A 16,454-nucleotide genomic window follows, 5' to 3' on the forward strand; every position below is an offset into this window, starting at 1 on the left:
TATATATATATATATATATATATATGAAAAAATAAAAAGAATGAAAAAAATGATGATAATAATAAGGACCGCCTGAGTCCATTCTGACATGTGTTTTGTTTTGAATTGTGAAGAAAGTTTGCGGTGGTCGGTTTGTGGCGAACGGACAACACAAGATCCAAAGAAAAATGATAACTGACATTGAAGCTATTGCGAGTGCTCAAGAGACTTAGGGTCAGAGGGTTCAACAAAAGTCTACTGTGGTTGAGGAAAATAGAATACTGAAACAGCAGATGACCAAAATGTGTCAAGCATGGGCCAATGGCCAAGGACAGCCTTGTCATGAGTCACAATTTGCTACCCAGCAAGAACAGTCCCACTCTCCTGAGTACCACTCGTACCTATTTGATCATCCTGCAAAGATTAAGAAGCCTGCCCGAAAGATAGCACAGGAAGAAATGACCCAAAGAGTGAAAAGCTTAGAACAACAGATGAAAAACATGCAAGGGTTGACAGGTCAGAAGAGTATTACCTTCAAGGATCTATGTATGTTCCCCGATTTCCACTTGCCACCTGGTTTCAAGACTCCCAAATTTGAAAAGTATGATGGACATGGAGGCCCCATTGCCCACCTGAAAAGGTATTGCAATCAGCTAAGAGGTGCAGGAAGAAATGAAGAATTGCTAATAGCTTATGTTGGGGAAAGCCTGACAGGAGTAGCCTCTGAATGGTTTATGGATTAAGACACATCTCGCTGGTAAGTCTGGGATGACATGGCATATGCCTTTGTCAAACAAATCCAACACAACATTGACATCGCCCTAGACCGCAATTCCCTTTCGAACCTGAAGAAGAAACCAACTGAAAGTTTCAGGGAATATGCCATTAAATGGAGGGAGCAAACGGCTAGAGTTAAGCCACCCATGGATGACCACGAGTTAATCACTGTCTTTCTTCAGGCTCAGGAGCCAGATTATTTTCAAATCATGATGTCCGCAGTGGGCAAATCCTTCTCGGAAGCAATCAAAATGGGGGAAATGGTTGAGAATGGACTTAAGACAGGTAGAATTATATGTCAAGCAGTTCTCAAAACCGCAACTCAGGCTGTCCAAATTGAATCTGATAATTTTAGTGACACGAATGAGAAGGATGAAGAAACCATGATGATATCAGGGTCGAGAAGAGGTCCTAGGAGAGCATCTCGAAGGTATGACCAATCTCGTCTGTTTTCCGATGATGCTCCTGAGCACTACTATCCACCTCAAAACTCACAATACTCTATTGCTCCACCTCAGTATGTTGTCCAGCCACCAAATCACCCAAGAAGGCGAGCACGAGCATCACAAAATCTCCAGCAGCCTCCACAAAATTTTCAAATACCCTATAACCCACATCTAAGTCAGGGGTATAGAGGGGAACAAAGTTTAAAAGATAAGTTTACACCAATAGGGGAGTCCTATGCAAGCTTATTTGAGAAATTAAAGCATTATGGCATGATTGCACCAATTCCTCCAAATCATGTGGACCCACGTGCAAGAAGTTTTGGCCCTTCTAAAAGGTGCGAATACCATTCCAATGCCCAGGGGCACAATGTTGAAAGCTGTCGGGATTTGAAAAGAGAAATAGAAAGGATGATCTAGGAAAAACTGATTGTGATTCAAGACAGTGACACCCAGAATATCACGCAGAATATCCTTTACCTGATGATGCACACTTTGTAGGGATGATGCGTGGTGACATGGAGAATGAGAATCCTCTCGGGAACTTGCCGATTGAAATTGGAGAAGGCCATGGTGATTCTGATGAGCAAATTTGTGGCTAAATGTCAAGCTTAGCAATTGAAAAGTCATTCCCTCCTCACTAGGAAGGAATCTTGGTAGCTTGTTTTGATGTTTTTTCTATTATCTGGGTTATTTCAGGGTTGTGATCCAGGTTTTATTTATTTTATTGAGTCAAACCCTTCTATCCCTCCATTCTCTGTGTGTGGGTCTTGTTCGTTTGTTCTGTTGCTATTTTCATTATTCGGGTTATTTTATGGTTATAACTTGGATCTTAGGTTGTTTGTCTTTTTTTTAAACCCTTCCATCTTTTACTCAATGAAATAACAGTTTGTCCTTTTGTGTCATTCCATGCTTAGTTCTTTTCCTCTAGTTGTAGCGACATGACATGCATGCAGAATTTTTGGCCAGGTCTGAGAAAACTAATTTAAGCTTGAATTGGATAACTGAGGAGAAGACAGTTTTGAGGATGAAAAAGAGTTGAAATACTTTGGAATTAAGGTCGAGTAAAATTCACCTTCAAAATTATTGTGATGATCGGGTTGAGGAAGAATCAATTGAAGTTTGTTGGAAAGTTTGACATTAAGGTTTGGAAAGTGTCTTGTAACCACGACACACCAAGAAGACAGACATGTTCGTTAATGCTGTAATCGCAAAAAGTTACTATATTTGGCGTTCTCGAGGCTAGGAGGCCCTTTTTCTGCTACCCAAACAGTTTATGCCCTTTGCTACCCCTTTTGAGCCTGTGTTATTTTCTTTGACCACCCTCTTTTGGAATCAGGTTTAGAGTCAAAAGTCCAAAAAAAATGAAAAAAAAATAATAACAATAAAGGTCCATGTCCCAAGAGTACAAACTGGGGCAGCTCTTTGAAAGTCCAAGTGAAAAACAAAAAGAGAAGAAGAAGAAGAAAAGAATTGTCAAAGGTCCATGCCCCCAGAAGATAGAAGCTGGGGCAAACAAAAAAAAAAGAAGAAAAAAAAGAAGAAGAAAAAAAAAAGAAAAGAAAAAAAAATAGAGGAACAGAAAGAAAAAATATAGTTAGGACAGATGTTTGAACTACGTTCGACATGATTCCTTGAAAAAAGGATACGTAGGCAGCCACACGGTTCGGTCCAACCAAATAAGAATTCAAAAAAAAAAGAAAAAAATTCCAAAAAATCCCCAATAGCAGAAACTAGGGCAAAGATTTTATTTCACTTTTTGAAAGAGTCGATTCCAAGAGTTGTAAGTCTACAACCCCCTTTACTTTGAGTCTATTTTGAGCCTTCATGACGTCCTTTCTTTCCAACATTATCCAAAATCCTTCCAAATATAGACCTCCCGACATGCCTTCAAGAATGCCAAGAGAAGCATGCAATGAGCAACGGTTATCACGCGATATAGAACACTGTCAAGATGCCCGCACAAGAAAGAAAAAGAAAAAGAAAAAGAAAAAGAAAAGAAAATGAGAGATTCTTACTAGTAAAAAACCCTCACGGGCACTGTAAGGCGATGGTAAGCAGAGATGAATAAATGAGAGAGACGTGTTGGTAAAAACTCCTCGGGGCACCACTAGTCGAAAGTGAATCGTGAGGCAGATGCAAGGAATTGACACGAACAAGCACGACTTCAAAGGTCATAAGAATGGTAAAAGGGAAGATTGGATCAGTTTGATAGATCAGGCCGTTGAGTCCAAAATGCATGTCATGATCATTAATGCTAGTTATTAAAAAAAGAGAAAAAAAAGAAGAAAAAAAAAACTCTTCCTTCCGTCCTTCCGACAGGGGCATTTCTTGTTAGTACTTGTTTCTTTGCATCATTGTGTCATTCACTCTGAGTCAGTCCTTGTCAAAACAAGCAAGAAAAGATTTCCAAATCTGCTACCAGTTTTTCAATTGCAAAAAGTAAATTTGGCCAGCATACTCAGGTGTTACAGTCAACATGACTTGAGGATTCATGCAAAGCCCCCAAAAGACTCTTGTCAGCCTACTTGGCACAAACAAAGATAAGTTGTGATTCTCTCTAACAGACAAATTGCTCAAAAGCAGGAAGTCGTTAAAGATATCAGAAAAGGTCAGCTAAGCAAAGATCTCCAGTTGGGATAAGGTTGATTGAGCCGCAAAACATCAATGGCATTAGGAGAGAAAAATTAGGATTGATATAGAAAGTAAAGGCCCCTGAAAGCAACAACAGAGTCTCCCATCAGTGCAACCAATTACCAATACAGTCGGTGTTCTAAAAAACAAAGCCAAACTGCCAAAGACGTCAAGGCCACAAACCGACCACCACCTTTTAAAACTGACAAAGTTTTCTTTGTTTGAAATAGGAACAAAGCAGTGCAAGGAAAGTGGTGAGAAGAAAAGAAAGAAAAAGAAAAGAAGAGAAGAGCCGACAAAGGGAAGTTTCTCAAATCTTTGCGTTTATTTGTCTTGCTAATGTGCATAAAATGTTGCCATTGCACTCACATTTTTCCTCCTAGGATAAAAAGCCCTAGTCTGATGGATTTTCTCCCAATAAAAATCTTAGTCTGATGAATTTTTCTCTTAAGATGGAAAACCTAGTCTGATGAATTTTCTCCTAGGATAGAAATCTTTAGTCTGATGAATCTTTCTCCTAAGATACACAAAAAAAAACAACATTGTCTGATGAACTTTCTCCTAGGATAAACGTCTTAGTCTGATGAACTTTTCTCCTAAGATAAAAGACCTAGTTTGATGAATTTTCTCCTAGGATAAGAGATCTTAGTCTGATGGATTTTTCCTAATAAGAAAACCTAGTCTGATGAATATTTCTCCTATGATAGAAATCTTAGTCTGATGAATCTTTCTCCTAAGAAAACCAAAAAAAAAACCTAGTCTGATGAATCTTTCTCCTAGGATAACGATCTTAGTATGATGAATTTTTCTCCTAAGATAGAAGACCTAGTCTGATGAATTTTCTCCTAGGATAGAAATCTTAGTCTGATGAATCTTTCTCCTAAGATAGAAAACCTAGTTTGATGAATTTTCTCCTAGGATCGAAGTCTTAGTCTGATGAATCTTTCTCCTAAGATAACAAAAAATACCTAGTCTGATGAATTTTCTCCTAGGATATAAATCTTAGTCTGATGAATCTTTCACCAAAGATAGAAGAAAAGGGACCTAGTCTGATGAATTTTCTCCTAGGATAGAAATCTTAGTCTGGTGAATCTTTCTCCTAAGATAGTAAACCTAATTTGATGAACTTTCTCTAGGATCAAAGTCTTAGTCTGATGAATCTTTCTCCTAAGATAACAAAAACATACCTAGTCTGATGAATTTTCTCCTAGGATATAAATCTTAGTCTGATGAATTTTTCTCCTAAGATAACAAAAAGGGACCTAGTCTGATGAACTGTTGGCCCAAGTTCAGGTGAAGTTTTGAAGAATGACAAATGAACTCAGTCATGGACCAGGTCCATCATGTGAGGCACAATATCTATCAACCTAGACATGTGAGATACACATGAAGGAGATAAGTCTCAGTGATCAAGCAGCAATATCTCCTGAACTGATCGAAAAGGTTGCATATTGGATGAGGAGAGAAAGTCTTCTCATGGGAAGAGGACACAATCCGGATAAAGGATAGGGTTGGAGTTTGTATTGTTCAAGGACTCAACTTCGATGGAAGATCAGCAATTGAGTCTCAATCAAACTCTGATTACTAACTCATTAAATAACGGTGATTGTTCTCTTTTACAGGTATTGCACAAACGCAGAAGTTAAACTAAATTGAGAGCAAAAGAGCGAGGCAATTTTGCAAGCAATTTATGTGAGATTCAAGTGTGCATTCCTGAAGCTACTTGGACAAGATAGAAGAACCAATTCCATTGTGTCTTTCTTTTATTTTAGTTCAATTGTAGTAGGTGTTTTAAAGTTGTACCTTTCCAGCTTTCATAGAAGCAATTGTATTAGGTACTTTGAGTATTCAAGTTAGAGTTAACTTGAAGGTGTCGCAACAGTTGAGGCTGTGTGCTACACTGGGATTAGAGTTTAATCCTTAGGTTTACAAGAGTTTTGTAAATGCTGTTTTGGCTCAGTGATTTTAGTGGAAGTTTGGGAAAATCCTACTGAGTAGTAGGTCGTGGTTTTTTCACCTTTTGAGCCAGGTGTTTTCCACGTAAAAATCTCTGTGTTCTTTATTTTATGTACTCTTAATTCCGCAAACAGTAGTAGTATGTACACCTAGAAGAACCAGGTTCTTCATAAAGCGAAAATTGGGTACCACACAAATCACCCCCCTCTTGTGTGGTATTAACGTTAAGAACATCATGAACTTTCTTTTAGGATCAATATCTTAGTCTGATGAATCTTTCTTCTAAGATAAAATACCTAGTCTGATGAACTTTCTCCTAGGTTAGATATCTTAGTCTGATGAATCTTTCTCCTAAGATAAGAAAACCTAGTCTGATGAATCTTTCTCCTAGGATAAACATCTTAGTCTGATGAATCTTTCTCCTAAGATAGAAGACCTAGTCTGATGAACTTTCTCCTAGGATCGAAATCTTAGTCTGATGAATCTTTCTCCTAAGATACCAAAAAAAAAAAAAGAAGAAAAGAGACCTAGTCTGATGAACTTTCTCCTAGGATCAAAATCTTAGTCTGATGAATCTTTCTCCTAAGATAGAAAACCTAGTCCGATGAATTTTCTCCTAGGATAAACGTCTTAGTCTGATGAATCTTTCTACTAAGATACCAAAAAAAGAGAAAAAAAAGAACAAGAAAAAGGACCTACTCTGATGAACTTTCTCCTTGGATCAAAATCTTAGTCTGATGAATCTTTCTCCTAAGATAGAAAAACTAGTGTGACGAATTTTCTCCTAGGATAATTTGAAAAAAAAAGGAAGTTTGGATTTGAAAAAAAAAAGAAAAAAAAGAAAGGGTCAGTTTTAGCTTTCTTAAGTTATCATTCTTTAGTTTTCTTGAAATCAGGACCCTCCTGGATAATGGGATTTAATTTTAAAGTTTTTCAGGACCCTCCTGGATAATGGGATGTAGTTTTAAGTTTTCAGGGCCCTCCTGGATAATGAGATTTAATTTTAAAGTTTTTCAGGACCTTCCTGGATAATGGAATGTAGTTTTATGTTTTCAGGATCCTCATAGATATGAGATTTAGCGTAAGTTTTACCTTTAGGAAATAGAATTTAACTTTCAAATTTTCACTCTTCAGATGAGATTTAATTTTAGTTTTCAGGACCCTCCTGGATGATGGGATTTAGCTTTTAAATTCATAGAACTCTTTTGGATAACAGGATTCGATTAACACTCACAGATGTTCCTGGTGCAAACTGGGGCAGAAAAGTTTCTTTTGTTTTGTCTGTTTGTTGTAGTAGCAGGCGCCCACCTGGAGAACAAGGGAACTCATTTCAGAATTCATTTCAAAGTCATTTGAAGTTTCAAGTCAGTAGCAGGCGCCCACATGGAGAATAATGGAATTCATTTCAAGTTCCAGCCAGAGACAACAGGATCCCTCCTGAAGAATAGGGGCAACCTCCAGTCCTGTTGTCAATTCAAGTTAGAAGTAGCAGAAGCTCGCGGCAAGAATGCGAGTCGACAATCCGAGATGACCAAAGAAGAAGTCTCAATCCAAGAAAAAAGAAAGAAAAGAAAAAAAGAGGAAAGTGAATCCAAATGCAGAAGTAGAGAAAAGCTGTGGAATGCTCAAGACGTGATTGAAGTCACAAGATTTGCATGTCCCGCCTTGATCCGAGAAGTTGATAAAGGAATGAACCAGCACCTGCAGCTAACAAGCGTCAAGATTCAGATCAGAGTCCGCATGAAGACTCATAGATAGGAATCTATGAGTCTTTGCCCATAAAGCTTCAGAAGACTCATAGATAGGAATCTTGTAACTCGTAGCTGGTAGGCATAGTTAGTCATTTAAATTTTGATTTTGATGTAATAACAGGAACCGCGGATCGGAACCTCGACAGCACCTCAATCGTCTCTCCACCTTGGTACTCCATCACTCTTCCAAATTCTAAACAACACGTGGCCTGATTCCTTTATAGCCCAGGATATGTAGGCAGCTCAGATATGAGGGCTCGGTCACATTCTCCTTTCTCTTAGTTTTTGGTCTCTCTAAATAAGGGTCGGGTCAAAAGAACCTGTCTCGTCGTTCTTTGTCTGAAAACTCTTCGCGTTTCCAGTCAAAGAGAGGCAGCTGTAGACATGTAATTTTTTACCCTCCCCTAGGATTTTTTTACACATTTTAGCGTAAATATTTAATTTAGGTTTAGTATCACTATTCTAAATAGTTTTGACTCTTTTACTTTATTTTTATTACACAAATAAAAATTACAATTTTTTTTTCATCTTTAGGTTAAAGTCAATTAGTATATTTATAAAAAAAAAGAAAAAAATTTAGTTTATTTATATTTATAGTATTATAACATTTGAAAATACAAAAAATTAGATTCACTTTTAGTATTTAGTTTTATATTAGTTTATTTTAATTTAGAGTGATTTTTACATTGTAGATACATTGTACTATTTGGTCTTCCTAACCTAGATTCAAAACCAAAAGACATGGTCCAACCCAATTCCCTAAATTCAAGCCCAATTACCCTTTGCCCATAGATCCAAGCCCAATATCCATAAACCCTAAAACTTTAAAAGGACACTTCTTCCTCTTCGCAATCTAGACCTAGCTAAAACAAAAAAAGACCTACACCCCAAATGAGAGCAGTCGCTCCCCTCGTTGTTTTGAGGATTTGAATCCCACACACACAAAGGAGACGATACTGACGATCTCATCTTCCTCTGAAGCACCTCTCTTTTTCATAATTACCAATTCTTCCTTCCATCCAAATTCCTATTCCTAAAGAAATGAGGAGCTAGCTAAGAAAAGATCATTGGGACAAAAAATTTGATAGCCGCACGCAATTCCTAAAACATAAGGAGAAAACGGCAGATTAAAAAAAAGGAAATATACCATTGTCTCATTTTCTCAAAAACAGAAAAGAGAGTATAGATGATACTACGTTGTTTGTAAGGCAAAACGTGGCGGCCCTGTGTATTCGTGTCACGACCCCAATCCCGGTTGTGATGGCGCCCAACACTAATGCTAGGCAAACCCGACCAATTAAATACTCTCAACCCAAATACGCAATCCTTTAACAAATAATACAATTAAAATAGCAAGTATCAAGGTTCCAATCCGAATCAAACTAACATAGTACGGAAATAATAACGAATATCCAAACATTCCCCAATAGATCTGGAGTCACGAGTCTAGAGCCTCTAGATGTAACAGAGTAATATATCCATAGTAATAAAGGAGTCTAGGATATGGAAAGATAAATGAAATAAAGGGGAGGAGTCGGGTCCTGCGGACGTCAGGCAGCTACCTCAACAACTCCTGAAAATAAACTTCACGAAAACAGCAAACAGCTCCGCTAAGTCTCTGGAGCACCTGAATCTGCACACATGGTGCATGGAGTAAAGTGAGTACTTCCAACTCAGTGAGTAATAAACATATATAATGGCTAAAAGTAAGAAATTCCGAAATATCACAATATAAAGCTATGATCAGCGATTCAACACGTTAAATGATGAAACAACAGCAGACAATGACAATTAAGACCAACAGATATAAAATGCATGAATGCAATGCAATGCACATGACCGCTGCGGCGCGCAGCCCGATCCATTTGGGTACCCGCGCTCACTGTGGGGGTTCAGACTCCGGAGGGGCTCCTACAGCCCAAGCGCAATACCATCGTAACATTCGGTGCGGCGTGTAGCCCGATCCACACTCAGTCCAGATATATATATATATGCATGCAAGCCACTCGGGCACAGTCAAATTGTCCATTTTTAGTTTCAATTATTAGGAATTATAGAGCTAAGTGTTTAAACCTTTATTTATTTACTAAACATTTTGAGGCAGTGTCTAACTCAGGACTGATATCATGAAATATGCTAAGCATCATGGAAGCAGTGATAAGGATCCCTGAAGGATGCAAATGATAGGCACAAAGCCCTGAACATATTCATAAAAATCCAAGTAGGATGATTACCAAACAATTTCTAGTCAAGAACACAGTGAGAACTCGTCATAGAGTACGTGTCTCGCCTCAATATAGCATCACAATGTGAGGTACCGGGGTTTCAAACCCTCAGGTCATCATCTACATCTATTACTCACCTCAAGCCGGCCACAAGTCTAGCTCGCTATGCCTTTGCCTTTCGAATCAACCTCTTCGCACGCCAAATCTGATTAAAACCACAACGAATACATTACAATAGGCTAAAGAAACATAACCCAATCGAAAAGACTCGAAAAACACCAAAATTCACTAAGTTGGCAAAACCCGAGCCCCGGGCCCACTTCTCGAAAAATTACGAAATTTACATCACTGGATTCCTCGTCTTGCCACGAGTCTACACATACCGATTTTACCAAAATCGGAGTTCAAATGCCCTTTCAAAATCCGTTTTTACATCACAACTTTTCAAGCTCTAGCTTGACCCGTTTTGATGAATTTCCACTGATTTCTATGATAAATTTACCATAAACTCGAGTAATTAAGCCAAGGAACTTACCTCCAATCGATTCTCAGTCAAAACCCTCGAAATTTCTCGCCTAAAGCTCTCCAAGTCGCTTAAAAATGGTGGAAACTACCTCTTGTTCGCGGATGAAATATAATATTTTAAACCCTTCTGTCAACAGTTGATTTCGCTTCTGAGGTCCCATTTCCGCTTATGCGGGACTGCTTCTGCGGCCAACATCCCGCTTTTGCGGATTTTTATTAAAAATTCAACGTCCGCTTTTGCGTCTCCTCATCCGCTTCTGCGAACCACCCAAGACCGCTTATGCGGTTTATAGTCCGCTTCTGCTGACTCGCATTTGCGAAAAATGTTCCGCTTTTGCGGAAACACTCCACCAGGCCATGAACAGCTTATGCGATCCACCACTCGCTCCTGTGGAACCGCTTCTGCGGTCCGTTTCCGCAGGAGCGGAAATACCAGATGACAGAAAAGCTGAACCTGCAACACACCTCAAAACTCTCGTTTAACCGCCCGAATTCACTCCGAGGCCCCCGGGACCTCAACCAAAAACACCAATACATCCTAAAACCTCATTCAAACTTGTTCTCATCCTCAAAACACATTAAACAACGCTAAAACCATCATATCACATCGAATTCAAGCCTAAGTTTCTTAAAAACTTCTGAATTACGCATTCGATCAAAAACCCGACCAAAACACCTCCGAATGACCTGAAATTTTGCACACATATCCAAAATCACCTAACGGAGCTACTGCAACTTCTCGGAATTCCATTCCGACCCTCGGATCAAAATCTCACCTATCCACCGGAATTCGCCAAAATGCCAACTTTGCCAATTCAAGCCTAATTCTACTCCGGACCTCCGAAATCACTTCCGATCGCACTCCTAAGTCACAAATCACCTCCCGAAGCTAACCGAATCACCAGAATTCACATCCGAGCCTTCTAACTAATAAGTCAACATTCGGTTGACTTTTCCAAACCAAACCTTCCTTAAAGAGACTAAGTGTCTCATTTCCTATCCAACCAATTAAATTCAACTCTAACTCACCAGTTGCTGATAATAAAACATGAAAGAGCAATAAATGGGGAAAACAGGGCTGTAATACATGAGACGACGGGTTGGGTCGTCACATCCTCCCCAACCTAGACAAACGCTCGTCCTCGAGCGAGTCGAGAAGCATACCTGAGGTCTCAAATAGGTGAGGATATCTGCTCCGCATTTCCTGCTCAGTCTCCCAAGTGGCTTCCTCTACGAGCCGATCACTCCACTGCACCTTTACCGAAGCTATATCCTTTGATCTCAATCTCCGAACCTGACTACCCAAAATAGCCACTGGCTCCACATCATAAGTCAAGTCATCATCCAACTGAATCGTGCTGAAGTCTAACACATGGGACGGGTCCCCAACATACTTCCGGAGCATAGAAACATGAAATACCGGGTGAACTCCCGACAAGCTGGGTGGCAAAGCAAGCATGTAGGCCACCTCCCCAACTCTCCTAAGTATCTCAAAAGGGCCAATGAACCGTTGACTCAACTTTCCTTTCTTTCCAAATCTCATAACGCCCTTCATAGGCGAAACCTTCAACAAGACCTTCTTGCCCACCATGTAGGATACGTCTCGAACCTTCCGGTCCGCATAACTCTTCTGACGCGACTGAGCTGTACGAAGTCTCTCCTGGATCACTTTCACCTTCTCTAAGGCATCCTGAACCAACTCTGTCCCCAATAGTCTAGCCTCGCCGGGCTCAAACCAAGCAACCGGAGATCTACACCGTCTCCCATATAAGGCCTCATACGGTGCCATCTGAATGCTGGACTGATAGCTGTTGTTGTACGCGAACTCTGCAAGTGGCAAGAACTCAGCCCAAGAACCTCCAAAATCAATAACACAGGCACGCAACATGTCCTCCAATATCTGAATGGTACGCTCGGACTGCCCGTCCGTCTGGGGATGAAATGGGAAGTAAACTGAGTGCCCCTATCCGAGATGATAGAAACTGGGACCCCATGCAACCTAACAATCTCCCGGATGAAAATCTCTGCCAACCGCTCCGAAGAATAGGTAGTACACACCGGAATGAAGTGCACGGACTTGGTCAGCCGATCCACAATCACCCAAATCGAATCAAACTTCTTCGAGGTACGAGGGAGACCACTCACAAAATCCATAGTAATCCTCTCCCACTTCCACTCGGGAATATCTATCTGCTGAAGTACTCCACCGGGTCTCTGATGCTCATATTTGACCTGCTGACAGTTGAGACACCGAGCTACATAACTCACTATATCTTTCTTCATTCTCCTCCACCAGTAGTACTGCCTCAAATCCTGATACATCTTCGCGGCACCCGGATGAATGGAATACCGCGAGCTGTGGGCCTCCTCTAATATCAACTCCCGAAGCCCATCCACATTGGGCACGCAAATCCGGCCCTGCATCCTCATCACGCCATCATCATCAATAGTCACATCTCTGGCGTCATCGTGCTGAACCCTGTCCTTAAGGACAAGCAAATGTGGATCATCATACTGGTGCTCTCTGATGCGGTCATACAAGGAAGACCGAGAAACTACACAAGCCAACACCCGACTAGGCTCCGAAATATCTAACCTCACCATCCGATTGGCCAAAGCCTGAACATCAACTGTAAAGGGCCTCTCCCCAACTGGAATGTACGCCAAGCTACCCATACTGACCGCCTTCTGGCTTAACGCATCGGCCACTACGTTGGCCTTCCCCGGATGATACAAAATGGTAATATCATAGTCCTTGAGTAACTCAAGCCACCTCCGCTGCCTCAAATTAAGATCCTTCTGTTTGAACAAATGCTGAAGGCTGCGATGATCAGTATATACCTCACAAGATACGCCATATAAGTAGTGCCTCCAAATCTTCAACGCATGAACTATAGCAGCCAACTCCAAATTATGTACGGGGTAGTTCTGCTCATGAGGCTTCAACTGACGAGAAGCATATGCAATAACACTACCCTCCTACATCAACACACATCCGATCCCAACTCTCCAAGCATCACAATACACAGTGTAAGAACCTGAGGCTGATGGCAAAACTAACACTGGAGCTGTGGTCAAAGCTGTCTTGAGCTTCTGAAAGCTCTCCTCGCACTCGTCTGACCATACGAATGGTGCACCCTTCTACGTCAACTTAGTCAAGGGCGAAGCAATAGAGGAAAAACCCTGGACGAACCGGCGATAATAACCTGCCAAACCGAGGAAACTTCGAATTTTCGTGGCTGAGGACGGTCTGGGCCAACTCTGCACCGCCTCTACCTTCTTTGGATCAACTTGAATACCATCACTGGACACCACGTGTCCCAGAAAAGCTACAGACCCAAGCCAAAACTCACATTTGGAGAACTTTGCATAAAGCTTCTCCTCCCTCAACCTCTGTAACACCACTCTCAAGTGCTGAGCATGCTCCTCCTGGCTACGCGAGTACACTAGGATATCATCAATAAAAACGATAACAAATGAATCCAGATACGGCCGAAATACGCTGTTCATCAAGTGCATGAACGCGGCTGGGGCATTAGTCAGCCCAAAAGACATAACCAGGAACTCATAGTGCCTATATCTAGTTCTGAAGGCAGTCTTCATAATATCCGAATCCCTGATCTTCAGCTGGTGATAGCCTGAACGGAGATCAATCTTCGAGAATACCCTTGCCCCCTGGAGCTGGTCAAACAAATCGTCAATACGAGGTAGTGGATACTTGTTCTTCACTGTCACCTTGTTCAACTGTCTGTAATCAATGCACATCCTCATTGTGCCATCTTTCTTCTTTACAAATAGAACCGGTGCACCCCACGGTGACACACTAGGACGAATAAACCCCTTATCTAGGAGTTCCTGAAGTTGATCATTTAGTTCTTTCAACTCTGTTGGTGCCATGCGATACGGAGGAATAGAGATGGGCTTAGTGCCCGGCACCAGATCAATACCAAAATCGATGTCCCTGTCCGGTGGCATGCCCGACAGGTCTGCTGGAAACACATCAGGGAAGTCCCTCACGACGGGGACGGAATCAAGACTAGGAGTCTCAGCTCCAATATCTCTCACGAAAGCCAAATAAGATAGACAACCTTTCCCAACCATCCGCTGGGCCTTTAGAAAAGAAATCACCCTGCTGGGAACATAATCAGTCGTACCACGCCACTCAATCCTCGGAATACCCGGAATAGCCAACGTAACTGTCTTAGCATGACAGTCCAGAATAGCATGGTACGGAGATAACCAATCCATACCCAGAATAACATCAAAATCAACCATGCTCAACAGCAATAAGTCAACTCGGGTCTCCAGACCCCCAATAGTCACTAAACAGGATCGGTATACATGATCTACAATGATAGTATCACCCACCGGGGTAGATACGTGAACAGGCAAAGCAAGACAACCTCGGGTAGTACCCAGGTGATGAGCAAAATATGATGATACATAGGAATAAGTAGATCCGGGATCAAATAAGACAGAGGCATCTCTGTGGCAGACTGAGATAATACCTGTGATAACAGCATCTGAGGCAATGGCGTCCTTCCTGTCCGGAAGAGCATAGAATCGAGCCTGACCACCGCCAGTCCGGCCTCCACCCCTGGGGCGGCCCCTGGCTACCTGACCTCCACCCCTAGCTGACTGGGCGGGTGCTGATGAAACAGGAGCAGAAGATGAGGGCTGATCCCTCTGCTGAGACTGACTACCCCGACGCCCAGGATACTGTTTCCTCATATGACCGAACTCACCGCACTCGTAGCAACTACCCGGCGCTGGAGAAGGGGACTGATGGAAACCCCTCGCTGCTGAAGAACCCTAGGATGAAGAGGCAGGTGTAGTGCTCTGAGCTAGAAGGGCACTAAGTGAAGTCTGGCCCTGCTGAAATCCCTAATGACCACGGCCTGAAGAGGCCCCACTGTACTTTGGACGACCTGACTGAGGAGGCCTGAAGGAACGACCTCTGCCACGCTGGAACTGGCCCCTAGACGGAGCACCACTGAAACTACCTGAACTTCGAGGCCTCTTTGCCTCTCCCTCCTCACGCTCCCGATGGCGAACCGTCTCAATCTCTCGAGCCATGTCAACTACCTCCGCAAACGAGGCACCCATAACCCTCTCACTGGTCATCAAAATGCGGAGTGAATAGTTGAGGCCATCCACGAACCTCCTAATCCTTTCCCGATCTGTCGGGATCATCCAAGTGGCATGCCGAGCTAGCTGCGTGAATCTCAACGTATTGGGTCACAGACATGTCCCCCTGAACTAACCACTCGAACTGACGACGCAGCTCCTCCCTGTGAGACTGCGGTACGTACTTCTCCAGAAAGAGAGTGGAGAACTGCTGCCATGTAAGGAGCGCTGCACCAACCGGCCTACGCCTCTCGAAGTCCTCCCACCAGGTGAATGCAGACCCTGAGAACTGGAAAGTAGTAAAAGCCACACCACTCGACACTAAGATCCCTGCAGTGCGAAGCATACGCTGACACTTATCCAGAAAACCCTGGGCATCCTCACCCTCAGCACCGCTGAACCTCGGTGGCTGAAGCCTGCCGAATCTCTCAAGATGACGCTGCTCATCGTCCGGCATAGCTGGAACCTCATAGGCTGGAAATGGTGCAACTGGTGCAACTGGTGCAACTGGCGGAGCTATGGCTGCTTCCGGTGTCTGAAATCCCTGGGCAACCTGCTCAGGTGTGTGAGCAACTGGGGTCTGATGTCCTCCCCCGGCCTGGGAAGCAGCTGCTGCAGTAGAAGCTGAGACCGCCTGAGCCAGGCCAGTGCAAACTGATAGTATCTGTGCCAAGGTCTCCTGGTGACCAGGAATAGCAATAGGCACAGCTGGTGCCTGCACAGGTGCTGCTGGGACATCGACAGCTGGGGTCTGGTCCTGAACTGTGGCAGCTGGTGGGTCAGCAGGTGCTGTCTCTACTGCCCTACCTCGACCACGACCACGACCGCGACCACGGCCTCTAGTGGGTTGTACTGGTGGTCGACCATCGCGTCCAGTAGCACGAGTTCTCGCCATTTGCGAGAGAATAAAATACAGAGATTTAGTTCTCGAATCACAAAGCCGCACGACAAGAATTTCAAGAATATGGAGATTTCCTAAAGGTTCTGCAGCCTCTCGAGAAGAAGTACAGGCGTCCCCGTACCGTTCCGCGAGACTC

The 16,454-nt window shown here is 42.6% G+C and overlaps 1 protein-coding gene across 1 annotated transcript; it reads right to left on the reverse strand.

Annotated features, from left to right (window-relative positions):
* Positions 13,636–14,055, reverse strand: LOC109242221 (RNA-directed DNA polymerase homolog; the record flags this gene model as incomplete). The annotated part of the gene is made up of 1 exon (XM_019409080.1): positions 13,636–14,055. A coding segment is annotated over exon 1 (420 nt), but the record flags the coding sequence as incomplete, so codon positions are not given.

The sequence above is a fragment of the Nicotiana attenuata genome, chromosome 1, assembly GCF_001879085.1.
Source record: "Nicotiana attenuata strain UT chromosome 1, NIATTr2, whole genome shotgun sequence".
Lineage (NCBI taxonomy): Eukaryota > Viridiplantae > Streptophyta > Magnoliopsida > Solanales > Solanaceae > Nicotiana > Nicotiana attenuata.